Raw genomic sequence first — 24,449 nt, forward strand, 5'->3', positions numbered from 1 at the left:
CTGGCTATGCCTGTGCTGGAGGCGAAACCCCTCATTTTCTTCTAGGCCTGAGAATGTTGGGTGATTTGACCGTGCTGGTCATAATCCCAAGCGTTTCTGGAGCGTCCTTCAAGACCTCTGCCCTTTTGTCTGTCCCAGCCCTTGAGGGCTGCATTCCCCCCAGTCTGCATGCCCAGCATGTTCCCTGGGAGCAACCCGGAGGCACAGGGTGGTGGGATCACAGTGAGAGAGGAACGTGGCAGAGAGAAGCTCCTGGCCTGGCAGGGAAGCATCTTACAGATGGACACCCCTCGCCTGGGCCTTGCCTTGCCCAGCCTGCTCCTTCTGGCCTGATATATGTCAGGCTGGTGTGGGTGGAGCTCCGTCAGGCACTGTTCTAGACTGAGAGGACATGCTATAAACAGCTGAAAGGAAAGTGACAGCTTTTATCTGGGCATGGTAATTTCAGCTCCTCAGATGCTCTCCAAGGCACACCACGCTTTGGCAGCCTGTGATGCACACTGTCTTTTCCCAAATGGCTGAATCACAGCACTGGTGCTTTTTGGGAGCTGTCACATTTCATCTGCAGAGGGAAACTCTGTTTGGTGCAGGATTTCCAGGCCACCCCAGGCCAGCTCTCTCTGTTTTGTCTTCTCTGTAGCTGTAACACAGTGCCAGGATGGAGCAGCATGCACTGCTGCTCTGACACGGGGTGAGCGCAGTGCTCAGGTGCTGCTTGCCAGGCACATGGCTGCCAGTTCCTGCAGCACGTCAGCTGCAGCCACGGCTCCCAGAAACCCGAGGATCCTTCTGTCGTGACGCTGCTTTGATTTCGGGAGCGTCTGCTGATCGCCTGAGCGCTCTCGCCTGCACAGAATGAATTGTTGGTATTCCTGTCAATGCAAAAAGCTCCGTGGGTGTTTGAAGCGTGGATTTTCTCTTCTAAATCCTTGAAACGCATTGACCCTGTAAATGGCCACATCAGGTGATTCTAAGCACGTTAATCCAGCTTCCCTGCCAAGCCCCAGGAGATAATCGCATTGCTCCAGCATGGGGACGTGGTCGTGTGATGCTGAGTGGCAATGACGGCACCGGCGCTGTTAGCACAGCCCTGCAGTGTCCCAGCTTCACCCCCAGCACCTGAGCACGGCGGGGAGCTGCTCACCCTGCTGCTCCTGCTGAGCCTATCCTGGGCCTTCCCGTTTTAGGGAGAATCTGGAAGAGCTTGCAGAGCTGTCAGTGATGAATAGAGCAAAGTAGAGAAGCGAGAAGGTTGAGGCTGAGGGAGCGTGCGCTGGCACAACTCGCAGCATTCTGTGCCCATAGCGCCGTAAGGCGTGCTTTGGTCCCACGAGTTCTTTGCTGGGCAGTTGGGGCCCTACTCACGGGGTGCCACCAGAAGGGAGCAGGGCAGCCCCAGGGCAGTGCCTTCCTTGGGAGGGCTGAGCTGGGGCAGTGGTGGAGAGGCTTTTGGGGGAGGGACCCCAGAGCGAGCTGTGCTGGAGCAAGGCGGGCAGGAAGCGTGCAGGGTGCAGCCCCGGCCTGCCTGCACAGATGGGACAGATTCCTGTATCAGGATCTCTCATCTTCTCCCTCCTCTTGCGGTCTGCTGAAAACCTGAGCAGTGGAAACCGATCGGGAAAGGGGGAGGGGTTTTCGCATTGGAGAGCGACCTCGGGATTTCTTCCTTCGCTTTCCCTCCTCGAACAGGGATGGAGCTGCAGGCAGAGCCACTTCAGTGGGAAACCCCGGGCAGGCAGAGCTGCAGTGTGATGCTGTGACACTAAATTATTGCCGGGTCCTTCCTGAGTTCTAATCAAACCCTGTTTAGGTTAAGGTATTTATTTGGTCAGTGTTTTGGGTTGTTTTTTTTTTCTTCTTTCCAGTGTGTTTTAACCTCTTCTTTTAACCCCTCGTGTGCTGAGATGTAAGAAATGAATGGTTTCTATTTAAATACATCCTTTTGGGTTTTTTTAACTGTTACGTGTAGACTGCAGCTGCACCTTTGGCAGGTGTGATAGGTAGCAATGTGCTGTACAGACGTTTAGGGTGTTTAGGTGAGGCTCAGAGGAGAACTGCTCGTAAAAACAACACGGTGTCTTGTAAAGGGAACAGCCAGTGTGCACAGGGCCCTCCCCGTTAGCCCAGCCACAGGCTGTGGGACGCACAGTGCAGATGGGCAGGCCAGTTTGGGGCCGGTTGTGCAACCCTGAGCTGAAGCAGGGCCTCAGTGGGGTGTTCTGTCTGTGTGGCTGCGTTCAGCTTGCTTTCTGGGATCCGGATTCCTCCTTCCGATGGAGGAGCACAGCTGGCTGCAGACAGATGTTTCCCTCCAGTGGTGAAGAACGGATCTGGGCGGTGGGTCCAGACCTGGACTGGGGGCTGTGGGTCCCATCCCCGAGCAGAACCCAGAGCTGCGCTCCTCCAGCATCCCAGCAGCACCGCCTGCTCCTCTCCTCTGCTCGGTGCTCTGCTTGTAGCCATGGATGCGGGACGTGCAGAGCAAACACAGCTGCAGCAGCCCTGTCTGTCTCATGGCCTCCCGTTGTCTTGTTGAGGCTGCTGGGACATCTCAGGGATGCTCCCTCCATCCCCATCCCTGTCCTTGTTTGCCTCCTCCGTGCTGACCGCAGGGCGTGCTGAGCCTTCCCTGGAAAAAAAAACAGCTCAGGACAGATAGTGGGATGGAAATGGTGAAGCAGTGAGTGGGTTTGCGTGCCGAGCTTCCCACCTGCTCTGTGTTTTTATGAGTACGGGCTCCTCGTTCTGTACATGTTCCTATGAGCTATCGTTAACCCTACAAATGTAACCTGTGTAATAGCTTCTCTGTATATTACAGCCGTAGGCTTTCCAGATAAAAGTGGATAATATTTATTTACTGAAGATACTGGATATTTTTTTTGTTTGGGAATGGGGTAGGGAAAGAAGGGGGACATAACTGTAAAGGGATCGACGATGTAAAGAGAAACAAACCATAAAGCAAAAGAAACCCAACACTAAAACGTTGCTGTATTCACGTAGGGAAGGTACAACTGTATTAATCTGCCATCGTTTAACCTGTTCCAGAAATCATCTCTACTTTGGTTCCTGCATGTGAGATACTCCAATAAATGCACTACTGGTGTGGACCGGAGGCGCGCGCTGTGTCGCGGTGTTGTGTCGCGCCGCGTCCTTCCATCGCGAGCTGCAGGGAGGAGCCCTCCGCGCCTCCGTACGGCCCTACTGACGGGCAGAAGAGGCTCCGGGTGACGGAGGGGCCGCACGGCAGGACGGAGGGCTTCGGGGCCGCCCCGCCCGCAGCCCGGCGCGTCCCGATCCCGATCGCCCCGACGCTCGCCGCCCGCCCGCCCGCTCGGTTATCCCGCCCGTCTCTTCCCGGCGGCGGTTCCCTCCCAGCGGCCGCACGCCGAGCACCACGTGGATCCTCGCAGGACCGCCGTGATGTCACGCAGCCCCGCGCCGTGATGCGCGATCACCCCACTCCGCCCGCCGCGCTCATTGGCCGCGCCGCGCTGGTTCTACGGGCGGGGTTTTCCCTCCGGCCGTCATTCCGGGGAGTCCCGCCCCGCGCGGCCCCGAGCGCACCGCCCCGCGGGGGCTGCGGTTTCTTCGGAGGGAGCGCGGCGTGGGGCGCAGCCCTTCTGTTTTCAGGGGAGGCGCGGAACGGGAAAACGGCGTCGCGTCGGTGCCGTTTCTTCCCCCTCCCGCGTGGCGCGGTGTGGGTCGTCGCCCCGGCCCCGCTCAGCGATGCCCAAACCCCTCTGGGGTTCCGTGCCCCCGCTCGCACCTGGGGTCCCGCTGCCCTCCGCTGCCCTGCGGTCCCCAGCGGTCTTATATTCGAGGGCAACGCGCAGCCCCCCGAGCTGCCCCGTGGCACGTCGTGGGCTCCCGGGGGTTGGGTTACGGGGCGTCTTCCAGCTGCGGGTGGGGATGTGGGAGCGGCGCTGCCCCGTGCCTCAGTGCTGCTCCGTGGGTCCCTACGACGCACAGTGGGGCGCAGTGGGGGAGCGGTGCGGGGCTCCTCCAGCTCCATCTGACCCACGGGCAGCCTCGGTGAGGTGGGCCAAATTTCAGGGCTTTGTTTCCCGGGCTGAAACAAAAAGGTGGAAGAGGATGAACCCAGAAGGAGCCCTAAAACGTCATCACCCTAAAACCGCGGCTCCCTAAAACCGCAGCACCCTCAAACCTCATTACTCCCAACCTGCAGTTCCCTAACACAGCTCCGCACCGCGGGGCCGGCACACGCCGCAGGCACCCCGCACCCACCCCGCAGCGCTGCCTTTCCCCGCTCCCGCCAGTGCGCGCTCCCGCAGCGGGTCCCGGTGTTACCGGGGGGGGGCGGGGACCCCGAGGGGGGGCGGGACGAGGGGCGGCCGCTCTCAGGGCCCCCCCCCGCCCGGCAGCAGGTTGGGGCACGGTGCGGCCGCGCGTCCCCGTCCCTCCGCCGGATCATGCGGCGACCGGCCCAGCTCAGGCGGCCCCCCCGGTCCTAAAGGTTCCGCTGCCCGTGAGAGCCGCCGCGATGAGCGCTCTCAGCTTCGACGATGCCACCCTGGAGGGGCTGGCCCTGGAGCTCCGCGCGGCGAGCGACATCGACACGGCGCTGCTCAGCGACATCGACGGTGCGGACCGAACCGGGACCGGGACGGGGCGGGGAGGGGGAGCGGGACCGGAGCGGCGGGGTCGGTGCTGCTCAGAGAAATCGTGCGTGCTCGCGGGGGTGTCGGCTCGGCGTGATACTGGCGGTCGGTGCGGCGCAGCGGGACCGGGTGCAGTTACCGAACCGCCCGTGCGCGGTCGGTGGGACGGAGCGCAGCCGGTGCAGAACCGGGCCGGGGGGGGGCCCGCGCTCTCGGTGCACGCTCGGCAAAACCGTGGCTCGGTCGGGGGAGCTCAGTGCTCGGCATGGTGCCGGGGGGGTGATGGGCTTTTGGGGTGCCGTATGCACGGCTGGGGGTCGCACGCCGGGTGCCGTCGGGTTCGGTCCCGGGACGGCTCCCCTCCCCCAGCGCTCAGCCTTGTGTCGCCGCCAGCCCCGCCCCTCCGTGACGTCACCGCCGGGGTTACTCTCGGTCGTTCCTCCTGGCTTCCCCCGCGCCGTCGGGCGGTGGGTGGGGGTGGGGCGGCTCGGGGCGCGGTGCTCCGCGGGGCGTCCCCGGCTCTGGAGCCCACGGCACCCACCTGCACCGCAGCTCCCGGTCACCGTGGGGCTCTCGGAGCCGCTCGGTGCCGTGGCTGCTTCCTGGGGGGCTCTGCGGGATGGGGACGGCGCCCATTGGACACAAGCGTGCCACCAATAGGAACCCGCTCCCCGATGTCAGTGGGACCCCATCGTGCCACCAAAAGGGGACTCTTTCCGAAACCAGTGGGATCCAAGGTAGACCCGATCCCCAGTGCCAACAGGACCCAGTCATGCCACCAATGGGGACCCGATTCCCAGTGCCAGTGGGACCCAATCGTAGCACCGAGGGTGACCCGCTCCCTGGTACCAATGAGACGCTTTTTCTGGTGCCGGTAGGACCCAGTCACGCCACCAACGGGACCCTCTCCGCAGCTCCCAGCCCATCCCGGCATCGGGCACGCAGCCAGCCTGCACCAGGCAGCACGTGGTGCCGTTCCGCCCGGGCTCGGTGCGCTTCGGGGCCCTGAGGCGTCCCGGCACAGACCGGCAGAGCCGGTGGAACACGCAGCGGGGCGGGGACGGGGCTGGCAGAGCCCCCGAGCATCCCGCAGGGCTCACGGGCGCTTTGTGGGGTCGGTGCTGGGAGCCCCTTCTCCTCCGGCAGCCGAAGCTGGAGCTGAACCCAACCGAGCCACGGGGTGAACTTTAACTCGTTGGCACGCTGGAGGGGAAGCAGCGCATCCTGCTGCACCTGTGCACGGGAGGACTTTGCCTGCGAAGTGTTGCGTCCCAGAGCCGCGCTGGCGTCCCCTCTGCCCTCCTTGGACACGAACCAGGGCTGAGACCGTGCCCCGGATCACGGTGGCCCCTGCTCTTTGACCATAAGCTGTAGGGAGCAGAGGGATGGGCAGGTGGGATCAGGGTGTCCCTCTGGGAGCGTTTCCCTGGCCCCGTGATCTCCAAATGGAGAGGGGCTGGGTGTGCTGCTGCTATTTACAGGGAGGGCTTTTGCTGACGGGCACTTGTATAAACGCTTCCACTCTGAGCACGATCCCAGGGTCTGTACGTGTCCCCATCCCCATGTGTTTATGGCCCACGTGTGGGGTGGAAGGAGCTCGAGGAGCCCTGTGGGGCCATGCGTGGGGCGAGGGAGGAGGGAAACCAACAGGGATTTGTACCATGACCATAAGTGCCCTACAGCGCCCTCACCTACTGTGGGTTTGCCACTGTCCCTGGGTGCCCCTCATCCCCGTGCCCTCACTGGTGACACGGTTGGGTCCCGCTGACACCGCAGAGAAGGTCCCCATTAAAGTATGTGCTCTGCCCTGTGGGGTCCCCCAGAGCAATGCGGTGGGGGCAGCGTCCCAGGGCCGGGGGTGTTCCGTGGGATACAAACGCCCAGTGAGGCTGGGGCTGTCCCGAGCTGGGCCCCCCTTCATGCACGGGGGGGTGCCGGCATCTCTGTGGGGCGTCGGGACACGCAGTGAAGGAGTTAACGCTGCCTGACCTGGAGTAACCCTCGGCTGGGTGCCCGCGAGTGACCCGCTGTGCTCACCTTGGGGCTGCCTGGGGGCGGCCGGCGGGCGCGCAGGCAGCGATTGGCGGAGTCGCATCACCCCATGGCCGGCTCTGCTCCAGGCCTGGCGCGGGCGGCAGCGGGGAGGAGGCGAGAAAAATGGTTTGAAAATAGCCTGCCGCCTTCGGCACACGGCTGAGCCGCCGCCATGGGGGATCTCATGGGCTGCGTGCTGCAAGATAGCCCCGCTCCTCCTCCTGCTCTGCCCGGTGCGTGGGGCGCCCCTGGGTCACTTTGGGGTGCGCATCTGGGGGGTTGGGGGCACTCGTGGGTCACTTTGGTGGCGGCATCTCTGGGTACCGCGGTGCGTTCAGGTGGGGGTGCTCCCAAATGGGGGTCACTCTATGGGGGCTCCTCAGAACACTTTGATGTGTTGGGGTGTGTTTGTGGGATGTCCCCAGGGCTCCGGTGCGCAGGGCAGACCTCCAGGCTCGGTGCTGGTTAACCCTTTGTTTTGCCCACCTGGGGGTGAGTGGGGCAGCACGTGGCACTGGGGTTGGGGGGGTTTGATGCAATCTGGATGTGCCACCTCCCTATCCCAGCCCCAGCTCCTCAGCCCTTGATACAGGGGCTTTTTTAGGGTTGTCAAGGTTTTGGTGTCTAGTTTCTAATGAATGAGCTGGCACAACGTGATATCTCCCCATTTTGCTTCCCTGGAGCAGGCTGAGATCAGCCCCACTGCCTCTGGGGTTGGCATGGTGCTTCTCTGGGTTCCCACATCTCTGGGCAGGGGCGAGCAGTGTGGGGCTGGAGACCCCCATGGCTTTGAGGCCCCCCTTGATGTTTAGGGCTGCTACTGACCAGTTCTGGGGGGGGCTGTTTTTTTTCAGACATGCTGCAGCTGATCAACACACCAGACAATGACTTTTCGGGGCTGTTCGATGTGCCGTTTTCTGCCCCTGACAGCACAGTGTCCCCGGGGCTCCCCCCAGCCCCCACCAGTTACCTGGGGCCCAGCAAGCCATCACCCACCGGCAATGTGTTCCCAGCCCCCCCCGTGCTGTCAACGTTCACCCCACAGTCACCCGCCCCACTCCTACCAGCCCCCGGACCCCCAGCAGCACCGGGGGTGAAGGAAGAACCTGTGGCCGTGCCCAGCAGCCAGCCCCAGCCCAGTGTAATGCTGGCCTCCAGCTTCGTTCCCGCATCCCCTGGGCAGTTCAGCTCCCAACCCATGGTGGGCTTCCAGAGCCAGCACAGCTTCCCTGGTGAGGATTTGGGGTGAATTGGGAGTGTGTAAATTGTGGGTTGGGGGGGTCGGTTTGGGGGTCCTGTAATGCTGCCTTCTGCTCCATGTTCAGCTGTGCAGCCTGGGGGGGCTGCGCAGAGCCCCCTGCCCACCCCACAGCCAGCCCAGCCCGTGGCACTGCCTGGCCCCGTACAGAGCGTGGCACCGCAGCAGCTCCTGGCACCCGGCCCCGCTGCCACCACCCAGCCTGTGTCACCCCAGATCCAGCCGGTGCCGGTAAGCCCAGGGCAGGGGGGCAGTTATAAGGGACATTTGGTTGTATCGCAGCCCCACGAACCCCTCCTTGGCCCTCCAGGTGCTGCTGCAGCCCCACTTCATCAAGGCAGATTCCCTGCTGCTGACGGCTGTCAAGACAGATGCTGGCAGTGCCAAGACTTCCTCCATCACCTCTTTGGCCACCAGCAGCACCGCGGCTCCACTGCAGGTGCCGGTAGGTGACCGAGCCACACTCAGCCTGGTGGCTCACATACAAATGGGCTTTATGCCACGACCCTGGGTTGGGGTGGGGGTGCTTGGTGACCCCTTCCATGCCACCTCCATCCCGTAGGCTCTGGTGAGTGGGGGCACCATCCTGGCCACGGTGCCGCTGGTGGTGGATGCTGAGAAGCTGCCCATCAACCGGCTGGCGCCCAGCGGGAAGGCAGCGCTGCTGCAGAGCAAAGGGGAGAAGCGGACGGCGCACAACGCCATCGAGAAGCGCTACCGCTCCTCCATCAACGACAAGATCGTGGAGCTGAAGGACCTGGTGGTGGGCACCGAGGCCAAGGTGGGGGCTGTGCTGGGGATGGGGAGGGCGGAGGGCAGGGGAGGCGCCGCGCGTGGGGCTGAGCTGTCCTTTGCCCCTCACAGCTCAACAAGTCAGCGATCCTGAGGAAGGCCATCGAGTACATCCGCTTCCTGCAGCAGAGCAACCAGAAGCTGAAGCAGGAGAACCTCAGCCTGAAGATGGCCATGCAGAAAAGCAGTGAGTGCCATGCTGGAACGGTGAGGGCGGGTTTTGGGGTGATCACCCTCTCTCTAAACCCTGTCCCGCTCCCCACAGAGTCCCTCAAGGACCTGGTGGCCTCCTGCGGTGCCGGCCCCAAGGCGGAGGCACCCATGGAGGTGGCGAAGGCGGAGGTGATGGAGATGCTGACCCCACCGCCCTCGGATGTGGGCTCCCCATCCCGCGGCAGCCCGCTCTCGCTCAGCGGGGGCAGCAGCAACAGCAGCAGTGACTCGGAGCCTGACAGCCCTCTCTGCAACCACAGCAAGGTGTGGGGGTGTGCTGGGGGGGGCAATAGCCGAGTGTGGGAGAAGGAGATCACTTAGGTTGCTCCTCATTCAATTCAGGACTGAATTGAATGGGGAGGGGAGGATGTGGGGAGCATCAGTGATGCAATGTCCTTGTTACCTACCCCACGCACATGCCCTGTACCCCACGGCCTGCACCCCGTGCCTGTGCCACATCATCATATCCCATGCTCATATCCTGTTCATACTTGTAACCCAGTACCAATATCCATCCCCGTGCCCTGTCCATGAGCGTGTCATACGTTGTCCTGTACCCCATGCCCTGTATGCTCTGTGTCCTGTCTGTGCTCTGTTCCATACCCATGCCCTCAGTCCCATACTCACGTCCATACTTGCACTGCCACTCACTCCCATGTCCATGTTAATACCCACGCCCATATCCATGACCTGAATACTGTGCATTGTCCATGCTCTCTGCCCTATATCCATGCCTTATACCCCACGTTCTGTCTGTGTCCTGGAACGCATACCCATACTCTGTATTCCATGCCCTGTATTGCGTGCTTCTATCACCATGCTTCGTGTCCATGTGTTCATATCCAGGACATGTCTGTGCCCATGGCTCATGGCAGCTTTCCCCCACAGGTGAAGCAGGAGCACCCACCACCCTCACCTGGCAGTCAGGGCATGCTGGACCGCTCCCGAATGGCCCTCTGTGCCTTCGTCTTCCTCTGCCTCTCCTTCAACCCCTTGGCCTCTCTGCTCCGCGGCTCCAGTGCTCCGGCACCATCTGGGAACCTGGGTACTGCTGGTCCTGGAAGAAGCATCATGGCTGAGTCTGGCACTGCAGGTAAGCGCAGGCATGGGGTGGAGGCCTTTGGGTTGGAGACCTTTTGGGCTGGAACAGGTTGCAGGACATTGCAGTGGAGGTCGTTGGGGTAGATGTGGAGAAGTAAAAGCCATTGGGTTGGAGGCTTTGAAGATAGATGTAGGATGGAGGCTGTCGGGGAAGGCATGGCATAAAGAGTATTTGTATGGCCGCCATTGGGTTGAGCATGGGCTGGAGGTTGTTGGAATGAAGACCGTGGTGGGGGCACGATGTTGGGGTGTGTGTGTGGTACAGGCTGTGTGGGATGAGGCAGCTGGGGTGGAGCCCATCAAGGTGGGGTTGTTGAGGTGGGATGGGGTGGAGGCCATTGGGGTGGAGAACGTTGGGGCGGTGCTGATCCTCCGTCCCTGCACACAGAGGAGCCGTGGGGATGGTCACAGTGGCTGTGGCCCACGCTGGTGTTCTGGGGGCTGAACGTGGCTCTGGTGCTGGGGGCAGTGGTGCGGCTCTTCGTCTATGGGGAGCCGGTCACCCCTCCACACTCCGAATCCTCTGTCCTCTTCTGGCGGCACCGCCGGCAGGCGGACCTGGACCTGGACCGGGTGAGCACCGCCTGCTGCTCTATGATCAGCACGCTCCGAGCCCCCAGCCTCTTCCCAGACCCCCACCCTTCCACATAGGCTAGCTTCGCCCCCCGGCCTGAGCCTGCCCCATCTCCGGTTAACCCAGCCGGCTCTGACCCACGGCACTTGTAGCCCCGCCCACAGGCCACGCCCCTCCTCCCTGCCCCCATTCACTTTCCCCAACGCCCCGCTCTCCCATTGACCACGCCCCCTCGCATCGCACCGCCCCCTCATTGGCCGCCCGTATCCTGGCCACGCCCACAGGCCGCGCGCATGCAAATAGCCCTCCGCCTCCCATTGGCCGCACCCGCGCTTGACCGCGCCCCCAGCGCCACCCCTTCCCCCCTGGCTCCTCCCACTGACGGCTCTCTCTTGGCCCAGGGGGATTTCGCGCAGGGCGCCCAGCACCTCCGCACGGCGCTGGGGGCCCTGGGCCGCCCGCTGCCCGCCTCCCACGGGGACCTGGCCTGCAGCCTGCTGTGGAGCCTGCTCCGCCACCTGCTCCAGCGCCTCTGGGTGGGCCGCTGGCTGGCTGCCCGCGCTGGGGGGCTGCGCCCAGATCCCCCGCCCCGCGCCCACGTCCGACAGAGCGCCCGCAACGCAGCCATGGCCTACCACCGCCTGCACCAGCTGCACCTGGCCGGTAGGTCCCGTGCCCCACAGCACCCGTGGGGAGGAGCGGGGGACTCTGCTGACTCCCGCGCTGCCCCGTGTCCCCGCAGGGAAGCAGGCCGGGGGGCACCTGCTGGCCATCAACCTGGCGCTCAGTGCCGTCAACTTGGCCGAGTGCGCCGGCGACGCCGTCTCGGTGGCTGCGCTGGCTGAGATCTACGTGGCGGCCGCGCTGCGCATCAAGGCCAGCCTGCATCGCTGCTTCCATTTCCTGGCTGTGAGTCTGTCACCGCCTTCGTGTCCCCTCTGTCCCCTTCCTGGTGTCCTCTTTGCAGGACCCGGTGCCGCATCCTCCATACCCACCTTAGGAGGTAACCCACAGTAGGGCCCAATATTGTGGCCTCTTACCCCTGCCTTTCCACCCCCCAGCAGCCCAACTTCCTGCCCCCCTCAGCCTCCATGGGATCAATGTCCCTGGCCCCATCCCTGTAGCCCAATGCTGCATGTCCCCCTGCCCTCCCGGGCCCCGCTGACCCCTGCTCTCCCTGCAGCGCCCCTTCCTCTGCAGTGCCCGCCGTGTGGCTCTGTCCCATGGTGGGGCTGTGCCCCCCGCCATGCAGTGGCTCTGCCACCCGTTGGGTCACCGCTTCTTCGTGGACGGGGACTGGGCCGTCAAGGGCGTCCCGAGAGAGACCATCTACAGCTCTGCTGGTGACCCAGGTACCCCCCAGAGCCCCAGAGCCCCATTTTGTGGCTGATGGTGGGATGGGGGCTGATGGCCGCTCTGTGCCGCAGTGGACCCGTTGGCGCAGGTGACCCAGCTCTTCCGTGAGCACCTCCTGGAGAAGGCGCTGTACTGCGTGGCCGTGCCCGAACCTGGCCGTCCTGCTGCCCAGGGAGAGGGGTGAGTGTGGGATGGATACCATGGGGTGTCCCTTCCCTCTGCTTGCAGTGGGGCCAACCCCACTCATGTCCCTTCTGCCAGAAGGCGCTTTTCGGATGCGCTGGAGTACCTTCAGCTGCTCAATGGCTGCTCCCATGCCAGCAGCATGCCCGGCCCCACGCCCTCCATCAGCTCTGGCCTGGCAGCAGTGACAGGTGAGGCCAACATCCCACACCTCAGCGGCTTCCCCCTCAGAACCGGCTCCATCCCGTTGGGTTGGATGGTCTTCAGAAGTCCCTTCCAACAAACCCCTAAGGTTCTGTGCTTCCGTCCCTCCCATCCCACAGGCACCGATCCTGTGTCCAAATGGTGGGCGTCTCTCATCAGCACGGTCATTCACTGGCTGAAGGGTGATGAGGAGGGGGCTGAGCGGCTCTACCCGCTGGTGGAAGCCATGCCCCGGGCACTGCAGAGCTCTGAGTGAGTGCTGGGGGCAGTGGGGACGGGTGGGCAACAACTCCTCATATATGTTCCTTTTTGGGGTGATTTGGTGCAACACATGTTGATGGGCACCCGCTGTCCCCGTGCAGGAAGCCCCTTCCCCGTGCTGCACTGCACTCCTTCAAGGCGGTCCGGGCCATGCTGAACAAACAGGACGGCAGCCAGGCCAGCCTGAACCACTGTGAGAAGGCCAGCAGCTGCCTGCGGGAGAGCCTGGAGCTCTGCAGCCCCCCCAAGTGCACCATCGACAAGGTGAGGTCAGGGAGGGGACAAGAAACAGCCCAGCCCTGGGGGAGTGCCCGGCCCTCGCAGGAGGCGTCCCCGGCCCTCGTGGGGGTGCATTGTAGTTGCATTGCATGTGTCAGACTGGGAGTGCAATGCCCCTGCCATGCAGCCCGGCGGGGGTCCCGCACAGCGCCCGCCTGCCCGCGAGGGCCTTGGCTGTGTGCCCCATCCTTCCACCCACCCTCTGCTCACCCACTCCTCCCTATCTTTCTCCCCCTCCCACAGGCGGTGCAGCTCCTACTGTGCGACCTGCTCCTGGTCACCCGCACCAACCTGTGGCAGCAGCAGATGAGTGCCAGCCAGCAGCTGCGTGGCACCTACCAGGCATCTGCTCTGGAGCTCCGTGGCTTCCAGCAGGACCTCAGCAGCCTGCGGCGCCTGGCACAGACCCTGCGGCCTGCCATGCGAAGGGTGAGCCTCCCTCCAACCTCCTGGCTCCCTCCTGTGCACAGTGCACCCCTACCAACCTTCCCCATCCCATCCCATCCCATCCCATCCCATCCCATCCCATCCCATCCCATCCCATCCCATCCCATCCCATCCCATCTTTCCCTTTCCAGGTGTTCCTGCATGAAGCCACCGCCAGGCTGATGGCCCGTGCCAGTCCCACTCGTACCCACCAGCTGCTGGACCGCAGCCTGCGGAGGAGAGGGGTGCAGGGCAGCAAGGCAGGTGGGTGAGGGGGGCGGGGGCACCCTGGCAGTTGCACCCCCATAGGGCTGGGGGGTGGGGATAGTTTTGGCAAGGGATCCATTCTGGGGTGGGAAAATAGACTCACAGGATCACTTAGGTTGAGAAAGACCTATGATCATCAAATCCAACTGCCAACCCATCTCCACCGTGCCCACTGACCCGTGTCCCCAAGTGCCACATCTAGCACAGCACACAGGGAATGCTCAGTGCCCGTCCCTTCTCTCTGTCCCCGCAGCCGGCGAGCCGGAGAGCCACCCCACGCCGCGGGAGCACGCCGAAGCACTGCTGCTGGCCTGCTGCTACCTGCCCCCCAGCTTCCTCTCGGCCCCTGGGCAGCGCGTGGGGATGTTGGCTGAGGCCACCCGTACGCTGGAGAAGCTGGGGGACAGGCGGACACTGCACGACTGCCAGCAGATGATCATCAAGCTGGGCAGCGGCACCACCGTCACCTCGGGTTAGAGGGGGGATGTGGGCACGTGCCACCTGCCCCCCCCCTCGTGCCATACGCGTGGTGGGGACGTGCGTGTCTCGGTGTCCCCCTCTCTGTGAGATGGTGTCAGGGTGCAGTTCTTAAGGTGACGGATGGGAGCGGCGGGGTGACGTCCCGTGTCGCCATCCGCTGTGGGTGCTGGGGGCACATCCCAGCGTGGGCACCCTGCTGGCTGTCCCGGTGGTCGGCGCAGTTGGGTGACGGGACGTGGGGACCTCTAGTGACATTGTCACAGTATTGCACGGCACTGGGGTTCCTCCTCCCAGTGCCCGCCACCCCCCTACAAAACCCCAGCGCAAGGCTGGGGCCTTCCTCACCCCGGTCTGCTGCGTGTCCCTGCTCCTCCCCGTGGGTCCCACAGCACGGGGCTGGGGGGGAGGACGCACCTCAGCACTGTCCCCACTAGGGGAGAGCGGGACGGTTTGCCCCGCGGTGGCAGCTAAGATGGCACCATAAGGTGCCCGTGGTAGGAAAGAGGGGCCCCCCCCTGCCCTCCCCCAGCACTGCCCGTTCCCCCCATTAGGAGCTGTGCCCCCCCCTGCAGCCCCAACCCCACGCGCTTTGGGAGAAGGGGTGGCTCTGGGTTGGGATGTGGAGGACTGGTGGGTGCCCCCATCCCCTTGCTGTGCCCCTACTTTGTATATAGCTCCCTGCTGTGCCCCACTTCACCCTTATCCCCTCCCACTTCCCCCCTTGCCTTTTTAAACGGTATTTTCATAGTTGCAGAGTTTTGTACAGTGAATTAAAGCCAATTATTTATACTGTCGTGTGCTGGACTGGGGGCGCAGGGTCTGACACATGGAGGGGGGCACAGAGCATAACCTACGGGTCCTGCCTTCTCAGCGTGAGGCTACACAGGATGGGGGGGGTCAAGGGTGGCAGGGATGGGGACACTGGCTGCCAGAGGGACCCCAAATGCACCCTCCATTCACAAGACCTCCCCATGTACCTCAACCCCATGTTTGTGTCCCCAAGCTCACAATGAGACCTTTGGTCCTGGGGACAAAGGGACGCTTGGCCATCCGCCCGCAGGAGGAACACAGGCCACGAGCAGGGCGCAGAGTACTTCCAAAACAATCGTTGTATCTTTATTGACGCTCTGAATGCAATGACCTGTTTTTTACTCTTAAGGAAAATAAACATCTTTTAGAAACAGCTTGTTACACACAATCTTCAGTGTGAAGCAATATACTAATAAGAACACTAGTCTTAACATTTACAGTCTTCATATATATTATATATATGTATATGTATACATATATATACACTATATAATGAGGCAATATATAATACACACGGTTTACCATTTTACAGTCATATGTACAAGATGTCACTAAAAATAGCCAGATTTCAGGCAGCGCTGCCAGGGACACTGGGATTATTATTTTTTTTATTAATTCCTTTTATTCTCTTTTTCCTTTCGTCCTCTTTCGTGTGACTTTTCTCTCCCGTGTCCGAGGCGAGCTGCTGAAACAACAGACATTTCTTGGCCAGCAAACCTGGAGGGTGTGATGGTGGGGCACAGGGCGGGGAACATAGGGCTTGCAGGATGCTTTGCCTCCATTTGTAGGGGGGGCTGGGGTTAATGCGCCCTTGGCAGCCCCCGGCCCCACTGAAGCAGCTGGGAAGAGAGGCAAAGCTGAAGCCAAGCGAGCCTGGCCATGCAAGAGAGAAGCAACTCCTGCATTCCTCTGTCCTGTGTCTGTCCCTGTGGGGCTGAACTGCTGCTCTCCCTGGCAGACACCAATGCTGCCCATCAGGAGCTGCTTCTGGGTTGCTCGCAGCTGCCTGCACCAGGCCAAGACTCTGGATTTGCGCCCAGAGCCACGGGGTTTGCACCCAGTGCCGAAGGGTTTAAAGCACAAGCATGGGGAGCAAAGCCCGTCCCCAGCAAGCAGAAGAGCTGAGGAGGTGCTGGCAGGGCAGAGCAGAAGAGGGGGGGCTTCTGGGGACTGTGCATCCCCTGCCCAGCACCACCCCACGGAGCACAGGGAGGTGGGTGCCATGGGACAAGGCTGGAGGGAGGAATCAGGGCTGGGGGAGCCCACTGAGTGCCCACCAGCCCCACTGGGGTCACGGCCACTGGCACAGCAGTGGCACAGTGCTGTCTCCATTGCAGAGACGCTGTGCATGGCAAGGATGGAAGAATGAAACGGAAAAAGCAAAGTGGTTCAAACAGCAGGCCGTTGGGGGTTGGGTTTTTTTCTTTTTTCTTTTTTTTCTTTTTTCTTTTTTTCTAGTGTTTTTTTTTGTTGTTTTTTTTTTTTTTCCTTTTTCTTTTCTCCATCGCGCACGTATATACAGACAGACACCATGAGGTTTGCTGAAGGCAACATCTCAGATCAGATCAGTGTGAGATATGGAGACCCGGAACCCACGTGGGTGTCCGGCGGCCCCAGAGTAAGACAACATCGCAGGGACCCCCTCGTACACGGCCCCCCCCCTCCCCCCCAGCTCCCTCCCCACGCCCCCCAACCCCCACCCTATCCCACCCCTGTGCAGCTCACATAGTCCTGGAGCAGAGTCTCTGCGTTCGCCGTGCCGGGTGTCAGCACTGCTGGTGACCCCGTCACGCCGCACTGGGGGGCTCCGTGCCCCCGGCCCCGTTCTGACACCCCAGGGGCTCTGCCCACTCAGAGGGGCTCTGGGGAGAGAGGCAGGGGGGCGGCCGGCAGCGCTGTGCCCACCCCAGGGGCCACACTCCTCCGGTGACCCCCGATGGCTCCGAGATGGGGATGGTGGCACTGCCACCCCCCTGCGGGTCCCTCGCTGGTGGCGGGGGCCATGCACCTCCCGTGCTGCTACACCGGCTGTCTCTGTGGGGACAAGGATGGAGTGTTAGCAGGAGGCAAGACACAAGGCACGTGGGGGGGTAGGGGGGATGCCCCTCTGTCCCCAGCTGATGGGGATGTGCCTATTAGGACTGAGGGTGTGGTTGTAGCACAGGTTAAATCAACACTCTCCCTGCTCCATCTTAAGGGGACACAACCCCACAGTCTGTCAAGAGGAGGTAGGAGTGCAGCCCCCACTTGTCACAGCTTCAAGGGTCACATGGATGCCTGGTGTCCCCCAGGAAGTAACGACTCTATGATGACCACGGAGGCTGAAACTGGGAGTAGCTGTGCTGGGGAGTGGGATGTCCTGGTGGACATGGTGACATGGTCTGAAAGCAGATCTACCTCCCTCAGGGGCTGGAGACATTTGGGACACGAGGGCTCTGGGCTTACCTTATGTTTGGGACATCTCAGAGAGAAGCTCTCTTCAGTTAATAAGCAACCTGTAGGGAAAAGAGAGGGCATGTGAGGGCAGCCCCTACCACCAGCTGTCTTTGGGCAGCAAGGACACAGCATCCTCCCTGCCACATCCAGAGGAGCCACACCGCTTGCAGGAAGGGTTTAGCTGAAATTGGCCAAATTTGGGACACAGACTACAGAGATCATCACCATTCGTGCAGAGCCCCCAGACCACCCAGCTCTGCCATCAGCAGGGTCAGAGGAAGCAGGGGGGTCCCCGCATCCCAATCCCAGTGCCTGGGCTCACCTGTGTCGACGGCACACGCGTAGTGGTAGGTGTGGGAGCACCCCTTCTGGCAGCAGCCCACGGTGGCTCCTGCTTGCTGGCAGCTTGAGCACTTCTTTCACCGCAGCCAGGAATCCAGAGCAGGGTGGGAGAGAGGCAGAGATAGAAAGATCCCATCAGAGCCTGGCACAAAGGCAAGAAGCCCCTATGGCAACATGGGAGGCATGGAGATGAAGTGACATGGTGGGGGCCATAGCAGGGAGGGCTGCAGCCTCCGGCCGGCACTGCATTTCTACCTGGTGGTCATGGAATGGATGCAGCCAGCCCCAAACCTGGTCAGGAAGGGCTTGCTGCAGGCCCCGCCTCTGCTGGCATGGCCGTGGCACAAAACCCCATGTCTCCATGGCAGTCTCCCTCCTCCCCATTTTGCTCTCCTGACATTCTCATGCTCCTCTCCCTCTGCACCAGGAGCAGGGCAGGGCTGTACCTTCCCCAGTCTCCAGCTGCCCATCATCTCGGCATCAGGCCGCCCGTTCCCACCTCCCACCCTGCATCTGTCCCTCTGCGAGCTGCTGCATGATTGAACAGCATACAGACGCTCCTAAGGCTGAAGGAGATCTCAGGAGCTCTCAGGGAGGCAGCAGCCCATGGGAAGCCAGCTGGGTTTGCACATCTGAACGCCAGCCCCAGCCTCCCACGGTGACTCCTAATGCCCGGATGTTGCAGACCAACCCTATTCGTTTTAACCCCTTATCACCCAGCCACGTCAGCTGCGCAGCAACACGCCATTAGCCTTCAGTTGCTATGGGGCTGTAGCGCCAGAGGGGTCTGGGCTGGAAACGGGGAGCAGCCACAGAAATGGCTTCAGCTAAATGAGGATGGCGAACGCCACGGGAGAGGCTGCTCCCAGCTTTGCTGCTGCTTCTGCTATTATTCAGGGCCCACCCCGTGCGGGGCAGACGGCCGAGCTCTTACCAGGTCGGCAGCCGCCTTGACGGCCTCCTGCAGCCCGTAGAGCTTCCCCGCCACCAGGAACACCCCAGCGGTCCATACGGCACAGGCCTCGTGCAGCCAGTGCTCCTGCGTGTCGCCCGCCGGCTCGGGCTGCGGGGGGGACTCGGCCTTGGTACATTCGTGCCGCCGGGGCTTTTCGGCCGCCTCCTCGCCCTCTGTCCTCTCGTCACAGCAGTAGCAGCTCTGCAGCCTTCGGAACACACCCCGGGGGCTGGAGCGCAGCACGCTCGGCTTGCCCGGCTCCGCGGCACCCTCCTGCCTGCCCGCCCTGCCGCCGGCTGCCCAGCTGCTCTCCGCCACCCCGCGGGGCCTCTCCGCTGTGCCGCCCTCCTCACCCTCCGCCCGCGCTTTCTCCTTCAGCCGCGACTTCTTTTTGGGCAGACAGTCCTCGGGGTAGTAGGGCCCGCAAAGGTCGCCCAGGTCCTTGTAGTTGGCGGGGCTGCGGCACAGGCAGCACACCAAGCAGGCAGCGCTCAGCGCCTTGGACACCACCGGCCCCAGATGCATGGCGGAGGAGGCCGGCAGGGCCGCCCGCGGTCTGGGCACGGTGCCGGAGGGCCCCCGCTGCAGCCGGGCCTCGTCGCCGGGCGAGTTGATGACGGTGCAGGCGGTGGTGAAGTCGCCGCGCCGCTCTACGTGGACGTAGGGAGCAAAGGGGGGGGCCCGGCTGTCGGCCCGCAGCCTCTTGCAGGAGATGTATTTGAGGCGGATCTCGGGCTCGGCGGGGTCCGGCAGTGGGGCTTGCTGGGCCGGCCGCCGCCGCTTGCCCCGGCTCTTGCAGCGCACCGGCACCGCTTTGGCTTTGCCATGACCCAAACGCTTGCGCTGCCGCTTGGAGTAGCCGTTGTAGTTGGCGTGGTTGGCCCGTGGCTTTGCCCCCCGCGCCGTCCCACCCGCCATTGGCCCGTCGCCGCCCGCCGCCTCCTTCTCCTCGCTCTTTGGTTTCTTGCCCTCGTCCCCACCGCCCGGCCCGGCTGCACGCTCACAGGGTGACAGCGGCAGCGCGGGGCCGAGGGGTGCCTTGGCCATGCCCAGCGCCGCCGCTTTGCCCTTACGGTTCCTCTTCTTGGGCAGCAGCGCCATGTTCTTGGCCGCCATGGCCGAGCCAGGCTGTGCCCCAGCAGCCTGCACGCAGCCCTCGCTCTGCGAGCCGTCGGCAGAGAGCTTCTTCCCGCTGCCCGGTTTCCCCTTCAGCGCTCTGCCGTGAGGGTTCCGGCACAACTGCTCAGCCGGCGGCACGGCGGGTGCCTTCTGTGCCGCCGCCAGTTTGGGCAGCCGCGCATCACCCACCACCGGGGCCACAGCGCCGTGCTTCACCGCCCGCTCGCGCTCCGTCCCCGCCACGCTCAGCGAGGTGCCGTAGGTGGCCGCCACCGTGGCCGCCGCCGCTGCCGTTTTGCAGGTGAACTTCTTCAGGTTGGGCGAGGTGATCTTCTGCACGATGGCCTCCAGCTTGAGGCCGCGGCCCTTGCGGGGAGGCAGCACTTTGGTCTTGGTGGCCTCCTGGAAGGCTGCCCGCGAGGTGATTTTGATACAGACGTCGGGGGCCTCCTTCACCGGCGGGGGTTTGGGGACGGCTTCGCCGGGGCTCTTGGGGGGCAGCTTTGCTTTCACCTTCTTGGCCACAGGCATCTTCTTGAAGAGGCTGTGGGGACCCTCTGGCTTCTCCTCCTTCACGCCGCCGCTGTTGCTGCGCAGGACGAGGTTCCTCTTCTTGGCAGGGATGGGGGAGATGAAGGTGGACTTCCTCTTCAGCGAGTGCAGGGGCCGCTCTGACATCTTGCCGCCCACCCCTGGCCCCGCCTTGGGCAGCTTCATCCTCGTGCCCACCTTTCCCTCCTTGTGGGGGCTGCCCGGGGGGGTCAACTTGAAGGCGGGTGGGAGGTGGTTGTTGGAGATGAGCTTTTTGGGTGCTTTGCAGTTCTTCAGTCGAACATCAGCCGCCCGCTTGCCCCGCCGCCTCTTTGTGTAGAAAACCTCCTGTGTCTTCGTCCGGGAGCGCAGGATCATCGAGCGCTGGTCCCTCTCCCCACCATCTGCCACATCCCCATCCGTCGGCCCCGGCCCCACCACCTCTTCAGCTGGCACCAAGCTGGACACCGTGATGGTGGCATCACCACCGGCGCTCTGGATGACCTTAGGGGCTGGCCGGCCGCTGCGCTTCCTAGCTTTGAAAGCCACCCGCTGCTTCACACCACATGCTGGCTTCTTGCCCATCTTCTCCTGGTGCATCGGTGCCTTCAGCCCCTCCAGCGGGGCCGGGGCACGGGGCTCAGCGAGGGCGGTGAAGGAGCGGGTGCACATGCGTGCCGGCAAGCCCTCTGCTGCAAACCTGGGCGTCTGGCTGTGCACATTCTTGCTCAGCATCTCCCCTTGTCCGTCCGGCCCCACGCACAGTGCTGGCAGCTCACTGAAGGGGCTCGGCACTGCATTGCCAGCACTGTCCTCCTCCGGCAGCCGGCAGTGGATCCTTTTGTTGCGGAGGTTCTTGCCCCGTGAGACAGGCTCTGTTTTCACCAATGCATTTTCAGGTGCCGGTTGCTTCTTCACCCCAAGTGACAAAACAGGTTCAGAGTCTACTGCTTCCGGGTGGGACTTCTCTACTCCCCCACTCTCCTCCTCAGGCTGGATGTGGGGCAGGGAGGATTTGAACCAGCTCTTCACCTTGGTCTCCGTGCCCACTGCCGGGCCCAGCAGGATGATGGACTGACCGGAGAGACGCGCCGAGGGCACAGAACTCTCCTTCTCTACCGTGCTGACGGTCTCCTCGGCAGACATGGGCACCTCGCTGGCAGACAGCACGGCGGGTATCTCTGGGGGCTTGGGAGGTGAGGCAGCGTAGGGCACCGACTTCTGCTCCGTGCCCGCCAGCTCGCAGAGTGAGGAGTACTCCTCCACCTCCAGGTCAGACTCCTTCAGCTCCGGTGATGAGATCATAGGGATCTCACTGAAGTCCCCAGCTGTGCAGCAGTGCCGCGTGTCCTGCAGCCACCTCTCACTGTCCACCTTCGTGGCCTCATCGTAGGTCAGCGTCTCCTCCTCTTCCTCCTCCATCGCCTGCTGGCCAAAGTCCCGGGTCGTCTCACTCTTGTCCGGCTGCTCACCATCGCACAGGTCCAAGCCACAAGCATTTTTTTTCTCCTTGCAGGACCCTCCCATTTTGCTGGGGAAGAGGCCTTTGGGGAGGTCAGAGGCTTGCAGGCCTGAGCCCAGCTCCTTCCACCTGAGGCACGCCTCGCCCAGGTTCTCCTCTGGCCACTCAAAGTGCTCCATGGCATTTTCAGAGCCCACCGAGTTGGCTGTGGTGTTCGAATAGCAGCTGAAGCCGGAGGCCCCTGCACTGGAAGTAGCAGCTGGGACGCTGGGCTTGGAGTTGAAAGCCAATGGGCCCGCATCCTTAAGTGTGTCCTTGGTCTCGGTGGCCGCAAACTCCACCTGGGGACCCTCGTACACCTCATCCCCAAAGTCCTTCCCCGTGCTGCCCCCCGAAGCCTTGTCCAGCTTGAGGGGCTCAGTGAGGGTGCTGGAGTCACCCTGGCTGGGCCATGAGCCCTTCACCATGGAGTCCAGGCATGGCCGGTGGTTCTCCAGCTGGAAGGGGGATTTTGTGGCCTCCTTGCTCAACATGGGTGAGTTGGGCCAGGCTTTGTCCTCCTTCTCATTGATGGCGTCCTGCAGGACGATGATCTCGGAGGCCAGCTCCTCCTGGGACAGCGCACTGAGCAGCAGCCGGGGACAGTCCCGCTCATTGGTCACATACTTGGTGAAAGACTCCAGGGGCAGGCTGGCATGGATGCTCTGGAAGGAGTCATCCGATTTGGTGGACATATCATCTGGGGAGGTGACAGAGCACGTGGACACCGACTCGGGCTTTGCCTTGGAGTTGCTGTTGACACGGGCAGGGCTGCGGTTCTGGTTGCAGTACAGGAAGCTCCTCTCCAGCTGGTCCTCCGAGCCGCTCAGATAGTCAGCGTCCTGTGTTTCGGCGTGGACGGACTGCGGGGTGCTGAGTGGGTCCGACAGCGGGGTCCCAACCTGCTCTGCGGAGTACGTGCTGCTCTCTGGGCTGCAGTGCTGCCCCTTGAGTTGCTCAGGGGTCCTCGCTGGGGTCTTGATGCCCTTTTTCTGGGGCACAGCTGATTTGGAAAGCAGCAGCTGCTGGACGGTGTTGGAGATGTTCTCCACCTGGGAGGTGAGCGCCGTCAGGCTCTGCAGGCTCAGGTCTGACAGAAGGTTTTCAGGCAGTTTCTCCTTCGGCAAATTCTTGCAATTCCCAGATTGAGCATCCGGGCTCGTCCCGTCAGTGGGAGAGGGGTTGAGCAGCGGCATGAAATGGCTGTGGTCAGTGATGCCGGCCGGGAAGGCGCCGGCATTGAGAGGCTGCTGGCTGTACTGAAAGTTCTCCAGGTTGGGCATCAGGGGGGATGGCGTAGAGCTGTAGGACGGGGAGCGACCGACGGAGCGTGCCGGCGAGTGGCTGGCACTGGGGCTGAAGGTTTGGTAGTACTGCTCCGGCGTGCGGACGGGCGGTGCGTCACCCTGGCAGTAGGTCTGCCCCGCTTGGTTGTAATGCTGATACTTGGCCAAGTTTTGGTAGTGGAGGCTCTCTGGGGCGTGATGCCTCCCCTGCAAGGGCTGAGGTTGGGGCTGAGGAGGCTGCGGGGGCTGCGGGGGCTGCGGTGGCGGCGGGGGCTGCGGGGGAGGCTGAGGGGGCTGCTCATAGCCGATGCGGTTGGGCTGGTAACCGTGCAGGTTGGGCACACGGGGACCAGGGGCGAGGCTGGCGGCGCTGCCCAGGGGCCGCTCCAGCGGCGGCTGCCCTGAAGGTGCCGTGCAGCTCTTGTAGGAATGCGCCGGCTGGCTGCCCCCTGGCACAGAGGAATAAGTGGAGGAGGCGGGGAAGGACTGTGAGTGCTGCCCAAAATGGGGGCTCTGCGAGAAGGGCATGGGCGAAGAGACGTCGTTGGGCAGCTTCTGCCTCTGCAGCTTGGGGTAGGGCAGCGCGGGCGGCTGCTGCTGCTGCTGCTGTGGGAAGTGAGTCCGGAAGGGCAGCGGGGCCGCTGCCGGCTCGTGGTACGGCCGCCCTCCCGCTGCCGGCGACGTCTTCTTCATCAGGCTGTCCTCATACTTGGGCAGCGCCGGTGGCTGCCCGCCCCACGCCTGCAGGCTCTCGTCCCCCGAATAGCGCGCCGGGTAGGGGCTGTTCTCCTGCACAGCGTAATTGGAAAAGGCCGGCCTGCCTTGCAGCTGCTGCCCTGCTAATTGCTTGTTTCCCCGGTGGTATTTCTCCGCGGCGCTGTTCTCGTAGCCCGCGTATGGCAGTTGCTGCTGACTGTAGTACTCCTTCGCCACCAGCCTCTGCCGCTCGCAGTTCGGCCCTGCCTGACTTTGATGCCTGTAATTCTCCAGGCGTGATGTATCTTGTGAAGTCGGCTGGTAGCTCTGCTGGTTGCCATGGAAACCACACCTTTCTCGAAAGGACTGCATGGCGCGGGCTTGTTATCTGCGAAGAGAGAGAGGCGAGAATTCAAATGAAGCAGCGCCGCTGTGGAGGGCCGGGGAGCGCGGCCGCGTGCAGAGGGGACTGAGCTGCGGCACCGCAGGCATCACCTCTGCTGCCAGGGCATGGCCTCGCTGCAACGGCCTCCCCTCGTGCTGCTGGGACCGTGGCACCTAACACTGCACTGCAACACCCTGCGTTGCCTTGCCTGGCATCGCGTCGCCCAGCATTGCATCACTTTGCAATGCATTGCATCACCTTGAAATGCATTGCTTGACATTGTCCTGCACCGTGCCACCTCCCATCGCTTCATCGCTTTGCATCACCTTGCATCGCATTGC

The 24,449-nt window shown here is 62.8% G+C and overlaps 2 protein-coding genes across 2 annotated transcripts; one reads left to right on the forward strand and one right to left on the reverse strand.

Moving 5' to 3' along the window:
- Positions 1–4,501: 4,501 nt before the first annotated feature.
- On the forward strand, positions 4,502–14,044 carry SREBF1 (sterol regulatory element binding transcription factor 1; the record flags this gene model as incomplete). The annotated part of the gene is made up of 19 exons (XM_079543026.1): positions 4,502–4,601; positions 7,508–7,885; positions 7,979–8,142; positions 8,222–8,356; positions 8,474–8,692; positions 8,776–8,890; positions 8,969–9,180; positions 9,805–10,009; positions 10,406–10,590; positions 10,993–11,254; positions 11,334–11,500; positions 11,775–11,943; positions 12,019–12,127; positions 12,212–12,321; positions 12,454–12,586; positions 12,697–12,859; positions 13,118–13,303; positions 13,453–13,564; positions 13,821–14,044. The coding sequence occupies 19 exons, from the start codon at positions 4,502–4,504 to the stop codon at positions 14,042–14,044; spliced, it is 3,348 nt and encodes a 1,115-aa protein (XP_079399152.1).
- A 2,832-nt stretch (positions 14,045–16,876) lies between these two features.
- RAI1 (retinoic acid induced 1) lies at positions 16,877–24,095 on the reverse strand (the record flags this gene model as incomplete). The annotated part of the gene is made up of 4 exons (XM_079543112.1): positions 16,877–16,891; positions 17,303–17,352; positions 17,616–17,709; positions 18,570–24,095. The coding sequence occupies 4 exons, from the start codon at positions 24,093–24,095 to the stop codon at positions 16,877–16,879; spliced, it is 5,685 nt and encodes a 1,894-aa protein (XP_079399238.1).
- Between the last annotated feature and the right edge of the window lie 354 nt (positions 24,096–24,449).

Source organism: Tetrao urogallus (genome assembly GCF_951394365.1).
Source record: "Tetrao urogallus genome assembly, chromosome: 15".
Lineage (NCBI taxonomy): Eukaryota > Metazoa > Chordata > Aves > Galliformes > Phasianidae > Tetrao > Tetrao urogallus.